The following is a 9,378-nucleotide window of genomic DNA, read 5'->3' as shown; positions in this document are numbered from 1 at the left end:
TCATACACCTTTATAATGTGGAATTAAAGCACTTGTACGTCACTTTAAAGGTCCATTTCAATATTTTCCAGCATGTTAAACTTAATTAAGTTAAATATTTATACATATACTCGAAATAATTCGCTTTTTATCACATTATTTAATGGTTGTTTATTTTCAAAACGCCCAATCTTAACGTCTTCACGAGAACTGTTCAGTCAGACAGCTATTTGTTGTGAAACGAAGTAGTTACAATTTCAAGCATTTTCAAGTACTTTAGCCTAAATTCCAGCACTTTTCAAACCTGGAACACAATGCAACATTAAAATTCGTCAGGTAAATGTTTTCCTTTCTTTTCTGCGCTCCAGATTTCTGTATTTACTTTAACTATCCACCACTGTATTTCCCGCTGTTGTGCGGCTACCAGTCGGTTACGGTCGGTGCTGGATCAAACCATTTTCCAGTGGGATGCGGGGGTGTATGCACTTAATGGAAAATATGCAGATAGGTAAAAAATATATATATTTTAGCCATTGAGTTTATTTTGAGTACAGAATTTAATATTAATGAAAGATTTCAAGATTATTAAAAAATTATAGACTTTAAATAAAAAATAAATTGCTGGGCTCTTTGATGGGCCCCCCTGGCCCTGGGGCCCGGGACAACAGACCCGGTTGTCCCCCCTTGTCGACGGGGCTGGTTGCATGTATGTATGAAAGGTGCTATACAAATAAAGATTATTATTATTAAATGCAATTCGTGGTTTTATGTGGACTCAGCATTTATGGTGTTCTGTGTGTTTGACGCAGTTTTCGAAATGCTTTGCAATCCTTTGATAGTTTTAATAGACTGTGTGTAACTATCAATCACGTGTTGAGCATAACAATAAGAAATGTACACGTTTGTATGTAGACATTTACTTGATATCTGTGCCTTTGTCGCGTTGTTTTTGAGATTCCTTTGGGCATATTTTGGAGTGCCCAAAGAAGTGGACAACCCGGCACCCGGTTGGAGTAAAGTGCCTTGATCAAGGGCACTTCAGTCATGGCCTGGGAATTGAACCCACAACCCTCCAGTCACAAGACCAGTTCCCTAACCCCCAGACCATGACTGCATGTATATGTACACCGAGTACTAGTCAAAAACACGTGTACACTGAAGTCTAGTCAAAAACACAGATGTGTACACTTCTCCACAAACTGCACTCAGGAAAAGATAAAAGTACGCCATGAAATTTCTTGTTTGTTGGCTTGTTTGGTGTCTTTACAGGTCTGAGTTAAATTCAGGACATGTATCCTCTCACTAATGATGGCAAATCTGACGTTCCTTCGGGTTTCCAGGACATTCTGCCAGGGTACCTGAGAAGCCCGTTTGAACATGCGGCACTCAGCTATATTAGCTGTGGCTCTGAGGACGATTTTAAGTGTAATGACAATGACTGCTGCTGTCAGTGACATTTCAGAGAAGATGAACATCTGTTTGCTAATTAGTGACTGATTCTTTGAGTCTTCTAGCTGCCTGATGAACTAGGGTGAGTTTCCTGACCACATCGTGAGTTTCATGCACTTAGTTTTAGAGGACTGTTTGTTTTAATATGAGCATTCTGTGAAACCCTTCATGCATTACATACCTCTTTATTTATATTATTATTTAACAATTCAGTTGCCCCAGGAGTTAATTATAAAAGGAAAAGTTGGCCCACTATACATTTGATGATAGACAGGTGCTTTGTTTGTCATCACTGTGCACACTCAAAATATTCTAACATATACATAATTGAAAAGTCTCTGTTTAAATTAGTAGGCATAAGAGGTAGCCCATTCAGGCATGATACAAAAATGCATTGATGCCTACATTTGTTTTCCTTAATTCAGTTAATACACTGTAGCTTTGTTTATGGCCTATACTTCTAGGGATATAGCTAAACACATATGTTACAACCATTTCTGAACTCGATATGCCCAATTGTTGTCCACATTTAAATGAAAACATTTTGGATAAATATTTTGGATAAATGTTTTAATTACATTAAATTCTGTTCATATTCTCTTATCTCTGTCCAGTCACAGAGTTCAAATTAAACATTTAACAATGAGTCAAATGATGCAACAAATATGTAAGCTGTTGCAAAAAATAATAAATAAATACAGTACAATAAGTGCAGGACATGTACAAGTGCAAAACTCAAATGGAATTTAAATCTGACTTTTCTGCAAATAAAGAATGTTCATTATATATTATTTTAATTAATCAATCAATCATCAGTTATTTATATAGCACCTTACACAACCAAAGTTGACCAAAGCGCTGTACACAATGGAATCAAAAATAAACTAGTATGGTCTTTTTTATAAACGTTTTTATAAACTAGTATGGTGATTTAGTCCGTGTGCAGTTGGCAATGATACCATTTGCACATAATTAGATGTTGAAAGCCATCCTAAATAAGTGTGTTTTAAGTTTGGCTTTAAATATTGGTAGATCAGTGATGGAACGTGGAACAGTAGGCAAGGCATTCCACAATTTAGGACCTGCTACTGCGAAAGATCCATCACCCCACTGCTTACACCTAGACCGTGGATCCTCCAGTAGATATTGTCCACCTGAACGAAGATCTCTGCCAGGCTGATGTAACTTTATAACGTCACCTATGTAGGGAGTCCATGGACTGCACAGGAAACAAACAGGATTTTAAACTGAATTCTAAATTTTACTGGGAGCCAGTGAAGAGAGTAAAGAACAGGAGTAATGTGATCGTGCTTGCGAGTATTAGAAGAAACCAGGCAGCTGCATTCTGAACCAGTTGCAGGCGATGGAATTTATAAGGTTAGTCTATTTTGATTAATTTTCACTGATACACTTTACTGTCTCTTAATATAAAATATTAGTCAAAATTATACTGCTGGATTACAACTAAAAAAGTCTGTTTCTTAGCATTTGATTTTCAAATCAAGGCAATTTTAAAACTGTCCACTAGACGGCGCAATGGTGTAACCAGTGTCCTAAAAAAGTTCAATATTGAAGGTACAAAAATAAATTAAAATATCCTGTGGATTAGGAAACTGGAAGACACCACAGAAACATCCTGGCACAATAAATATGTCCATATCTTCATACTACATTTGGTAAAATACTACCACTTGATGTGATGTTAATAGATATTCAAATAGATGTGACATATTCTAAAACTACATACAGTCATATTTTGCAACAGCTATTTCAGTTTAATATATCTAATAACTGATGGACACAGTAATATTTCAGGATTTAAATGAGGTTTATCGTACTAACAGAAAATGTGCAATATGCATTAAAACAAAATTTGACAGGTGCAAAAGTACGGGCACCTCAACAGAAAAGTGACATTAATATTTAGTAGATCCTCCTTTTGCAAAAATAACAGCCTCTAGTCGCTTCCTGTAGGTGTTAATGAGTTCCTGGATCCTGGATAAAGGTATTTTTGACCATTCCTCTTTACAAAACAATTCCAGTTCAGTCAAGTTTGATGGTCGCCGAGCATGGACAGCCCGCTTCAAATCATCCCACAGATGTTCAATGATCTTCAGGTCTGGGACTGGGATGGCCATTCCAGAACATTATAATTGTTCCTCTGCATGAATGCCTGAGTAGATTTGGAGCGGTGTTTTGGATCATTGTCTTGCTGAAATATCCATCCCCGGCGTAACTTCAACTTGGTCAATGATTCTTGAACATTATTCTCAAGAATCTGCTGATACTGAGTGGAATCCATGCGACCCTCAACTTTAACAAGATTCCCGGTGCCGGCATTCGCCACACAGCCACAAAGCATGATGGAACCTCCACCACATTTTACAGTGGGTAGCAAGTGTTTTTCTTGGAATGCTGTTTTTTTGCCACCATGCATAACACCTTTTTGTATGACCAAACAACTCAATCTTTGTTTCATCAGTCCACAGGACCTTCTTCCAAAATGAAACTGGCTTGTACAAATGTGCTTTTGCATACCTCAGGCGACTCTGTTTGTGGCGTGCTTCCAGAAACGGCTTCTTTCGCATCACTCTCCCATACAGCTTCTCCTTGTGCAAAGTGCGCTGTATTGTTGACCGATGCACAGTGACACCATCTGCAGGAAGATGATGCTGCAGCTCTTTGGAGGTGGTCTGTGAAATGGTCTTCCATTTCCTTACTATGTTCCTCACAGTGGAAACTGACAGGTTAAATCTCTGAGACAACTTTTTGTATCATTCCCCTGAACAACTATGTTGAACAATCTTTGTTTTCAGATCATTTTGAGAGTTGTTTTGAGAAGCCCATCATGATCTCCTATTCAGAGGAGATTCAAATAGGAGAACAACTTGCAAGTGGCCATCTTAAATACCTTTTCTCATGATTGGATCCACCTGGCTATGAAGTTCAAAGCTCAATGAGGTGCTTCAATAAGTCAGTAAAAAGTAGTTAGCAGTATACAAATCAAGAAAATGATAAGGGTACCCATACTTTTGCACCTGTCAAATTTTGTTTTAATGCATATTGCACATTTTCTGTTAGTACAATAAACCTCATTTCAATCCTGAAATATTACTGTGTCCATCAGTTATTAGATATATGAAACTGAAATAGCTGTTGCAAAAACTAAAATTTTGATTACAACAAACGATTAAGATGAATAGGGATGTCCAAACTTTTTCATATGACTGCACCTACAAATGTTTCCCATAAAGCAGCATATGAGCATGTATCTCTAAATATGAGAATACAACAAAAAGCAGTGTATTATATAAACCATTTGATCATATGCTCGTGTTTAATTGGCAAGTAGTAAAAATAGCTTAAATGCACCAATACTCACACAGTGCACATATATACCACACATAAAGCCAAGAGAGCCAAATATATATCTTTCCACTATACACCATACACATATACAGTATAAGACAAAAAGATTTTACACTTATTTAAATGTTAACCTGTGCAAATATGCATGGTTAATATACATGTCACATAGGGCCACGCCCCCCTCTCTAGCTGTCACTCTGGTACTGTTCAATGTGCCTGTGTTCTCCTCGTCTGTTTATCCCGCCCTGTTTCTATGCTTTCCCTCTGTCTGTCACACCCCTGTCGGTGTTCTCTCCTGCTGTCAGTCCTGTCCATGTCTTCTGTGTAACCTTGTTTAGATCCATTCCCCAGTTAGTACGGTCTGTGTCTTCTGTGTAACCTTGTTTAGATCCGTTCCCCAGTTAGTCCAGTCCATGTCTTCTGTGTAACCTTGTTTAGATCCATTCCCCAGTTAGTCCAGTCCGTGTCTTCTGTTGTTCACCTTGTCTTGTCTTTCCCTCCTTCCTTGCTTTCAGCTCAGGTGTTTCTAGTTGGTCTTGATGTGTTTGGTACTTGTACTCCCTGTGTTTCAGTCCCTCTTTGGAAGTCATTGTGGTGGTAATCCTGGTTGTGTGTTTATCTGCCTTGTTCTGGTACTTGTACTCCCTGTGTTTCAGTCCCTCTTTGGAAGTCATTGTGGTGGTAATCCTGGTTGTGTGTTTATCTGCCTTGTTCTGAGTTCTTGTATTTGTTTTATCCTCTGTCTTTTGTTGTCTGAGTTATCCGGTCTGGTTGTTAGTTCTTGATTTGTGATAGTTGTATTTTAATTAGTATGCATCGTTACCCTCGTATCCTCTATGTTAGCACTCCAGCTATAAAACCCTGCTCTCCTCAGCATTTGTGTCTGCTTCTTAGCTCTCAGTCGTTACAATACATTTTAAAATGCATTGTATTTATTTCCTTTCTAAGCTTTTTGCCTTGTGGCATTCATTAACACAATCAATGAGGGATTATCTAATGTTTTTGAATTACAATAATGAATGGTTACTGGAACAAAAAATCTACATGGATTTGGCAAGGGTGTTTCAAATATTGCCTAAAATGGAATACATAACCTGGAGGAGCAGTTATGGCCAGTTGACACCTCTGTGAATCACCCCTGATATTGGGTGTAGTCTAAAATCCATGCCCAAAATACAGGTTTTATTTTGAGAAGGGAGAGTCAGTGACACATAAAAATACTGGCTGTAAAATTTAATCATTCATTTACACAACAATCAGCAGGTTGTCCATCACTGCAGGAGATGCTCCATGCGCTGGTTGATAAATGAGAAGCCAGCAAAGGCACCCTGGTCGGTTAAGCCAAACACACCTTTCTCACACATGGACAGGCGGTCATTTAAAAATTCCTGCTCGCAGTCGCTAGAGTCACTGGATGATTTCTGTGGTTGGAGGAGAATGGAAGCAAATCACATGATGAACAGAGGCTGCATTTCGGTATCTGTATTTTTGCAATTTGCTCTATGAGCATACAGTATGAAAAGTAAAAAAAAAAAAACCGAAATGAGAGATGACTGTAAGAAATGGAAAGAAAGCTCATACCACTTTTGGCACGTAAGGGGGTTTGATTTCTCTCCTCTCCAGATCAGCCCAGTTAATGATCTCAAAGAATGAGTGACCTCTGATATTCCCCACAACACCCAGTCTATGAGAAGGGTCTCGCTCAAACAGCTTTGTTCATGGAAGAAAACCAAAAGCAAGAATATTATTCATAATAGAAATATCTCAGTGTGTCTCCTTTCTAAGTGCATAATAGCAGAACTCTATTCATGTCTTGGTTGTGAAGTATTATTAGTATTATTACTATTATTAATGTGTCATCAGGTGTGGTTTTGTGCATACTTACTCGCTCTAGCAGGTCTCTGGTATCCAGTGTTATACTGTCAGGGAATTCAGGTGTGTCCGTAAGGATGGACTCATAAAGATCATCTACCTCATCACCATTGAATGGAGGCTGACCAATCACCATCCCATACAGGAGCACACCAAATGACCACCAGTCCACAGAAAAAGTATACTGCTGACCCAGAATGATCTACACACACACACAGACACACACACATTCACATTCAGGGCATACTGAATTACATTGACATTGCTACAGGTGAGAACATTCAATGTCAAATTAATTTGATGCCATCTCATACCTCAGGGGCCATGTAGTATGGTGTCCCACAGATGGATGTGGCACGATTGTCACCAAAAATATTCTCCTTACACAGGCCAAAATCCGCTATCTTTATGTGACCATCTCTGTCTAGCATGACATTTTCCAACTTGAGATCCCTAATGCAGGAGAGAATTACAAAAATGTGGCAAAAATGTGGTTTAGTAGACAAGAACAGTAAAGGTGAAAGTACAGAATGTCAATTTAGCTTTGTTTGTGTGTGTAACCTGTGGATGACGCCTTTTCCATGGAGGAACTGCAGTCCACACACAATTTCAGCTGCATAGAATCTGGAAGGAAGAAACAAACCAGGAGCCATCAGACCACACTATAATTACACACACCTATGTTTATATTTATATAAGGCATACAAAAAACATCATTGTGTGTGTGTGTGTGTTGCCTCACGTGGCTCTGTAGAGGTCAAAGGATCCTTCCTCCTGTATGTGCAAGTTCAGGTCACCTCCAGTCAGGTACTCCATTACGAAGTACAAGTATTCCTAACATGCAGACAATGCCATAAACACTTTGGTATGAGTACAAGCAGATTTACTGACTCAACAATCATTTAAATACCACAGTGATTCCATGAAGTATAAGTTACAGTAAACAGTTGTGACAATGCCTGGTGTGGTTAATTACTGCCTACACAAAAGTGTCCTGCTGGACATCCCATTACTATTGACTGAGAGGTGGAGGAACTGTATAATATAACCTTTCATTTGTTCTTTACTACCTTGGTCTGAAAGGAGGAGTAAAGGTGCGTTAGGAAGGGACAGTCCCAGGCCAGCGCCAGCACCCGCTTCTCCACCATGGTGGACTCTACATCCTCATCCATCAGCACCACGTCTTTCCTCAAGGCTTTCAAGGCAAACCACTCCTCACTGCCCTTAAGTTCTGCCAGAAAAACCTGAGCAGGGACCAAGGGAGAGCAATAGACAAACAGACCAGAGTGAAAGAAAACACACACACACACACACACACACATCCATGAAATATGAAGATTTGATGGAATAGTGTTTGTTTGGTCTATTCTTGTGGAGATAGTATTTAACAATAGAAGGGCAAAAGGACAGACATGTAAAAATGATAAGACACAGAGTCAGTGCGTGTGTGGAGGACGCGGGAGCAGCGTGACGGGGAAGACTCTACCTTGCCAAAGGCTCCCTTGCCCAGTACACTGTGGAAGGTGAAGTGCTCCGCAGTGATGAGTGTCTGGTGGCTGATCCGGGACAGGGGGCGAGGACTCGAACCCTCACACAGACCACCATATGGAGACACGTCTACAGAGATATACAGTACATTTTTACACATCCAGACTCACCTGGCTGACTTGGGTGAGTGCCTCAGCCAGTAGTTTCTGGCTGATGCTACACAGATTAGCCACTTTAGATTGGCACTTGTGATGAACATTCATGCCACAGTCCGAGGACATTTTGACAATCAGAAACACAAAGACATACACATATTCTAACCCAACCCATGCACGTAATCTCTCGCTCACCCTCACACTTTCATCTCCAAGAAGAAACATTTAAAGTGAAGCTTAAATCAAAATATATTAATAGTTGTAAGTTCAAGTGCATATAGTTATTTTTTTGTAATAAATTTTTTCCATCATTGGGTGATTTACAAAGGCAGCCCTGCTCTTCCCTACAGAGATACATGTGACACCATATGCCCTGTGGCAGGAGACGCCAGAAGTAATGCAAAGCGTAAGCTCAGAGGGGATAGAGCTTTTTCCATTGCTGCTCCTAGATCAGCGTTTCTCAAAGTGAGAAGCCCCACTAGTGGGGCGCATGGGTATTGCAGGTGGGGCGCAAGCAATTGGAAGAAATGAACCTTTTTAAGTTCTGAACCGTTTTAATGCCTGTTCGTCTTGCATAAGCCCCGGATGTTTAAAATGTCTGCGGAACAGTGTGAACCAGGGCTAGATTCGGCCCTTTAATGAATTTGTACCGGTCCAATTACATTCGCCACCCCCCCATTTGTATTTTATTACCATTTTGTTTGGGTTATATGGGACAGGTGGGGCATGGAATAAACAACCTACCAACCTACCACTGCATGTTAGACAAGCCCCTTCACTGCCCATTTTTAAAACAAGTCTTAAAACTCACTTTAATTCATTGGCTTTAAACACAGCATGAGACTTTGTATATTTTTTAGTTTTTACTGCTTTAGTTTAATTCTTTGATTTGATTCCTTTTACCGCTTTAGTTAATATTTTTTTATCCATTTTTTGTTATTATTTGTTTTATTTCTAATGTTCTATTCTTATGTACAGCACTTTGTTTCGGCTGCCGTTCTTAAAGTGCTCTATAAATAAAGTTGAGTTGAGTTATATGAAAATAACTATTGAACATGTTGATATC

At 39.3% G+C, this 9,378-nt stretch overlaps 1 protein-coding gene across 1 annotated transcript; it reads right to left on the bottom strand.

Annotated features, from left to right (window-relative positions):
• Positions 1 to 6,053: 6,053 nt before the first annotated feature.
• On the bottom strand, positions 6,054 to 8,468 carry LOC143527749 (protein kinase C delta type-like). The gene is made up of 9 exons (XM_077023033.1): positions 8,324 to 8,468; positions 8,156 to 8,286; positions 7,740 to 7,913; positions 7,412 to 7,503; positions 7,231 to 7,293; positions 6,984 to 7,122; positions 6,683 to 6,871; positions 6,379 to 6,507; positions 6,054 to 6,218 (listed from the first exon to the last, which is right to left on the bottom strand). Exons 1-9 carry the CDS (start codon positions 8,436 to 8,438, stop codon positions 6,069 to 6,071), a joined length of 1,182 nt encoding a protein of 393 aa, XP_076879148.1. The 5' UTR covers positions 8,439 to 8,468; the 3' UTR covers positions 6,054 to 6,068.
• Between the last annotated feature and the right edge of the window lie 910 nt (positions 8,469 to 9,378).

This window comes from Brachyhypopomus gauderio, chromosome 1 (genome assembly GCF_052324685.1).
Source record: "Brachyhypopomus gauderio isolate BG-103 chromosome 1, BGAUD_0.2, whole genome shotgun sequence".
NCBI classification, from domain to species: domain Eukaryota; kingdom Metazoa; phylum Chordata; class Actinopteri; order Gymnotiformes; family Hypopomidae; genus Brachyhypopomus; species Brachyhypopomus gauderio.
This window is presented reverse-complemented; position numbering and strand designations above follow the sequence as displayed.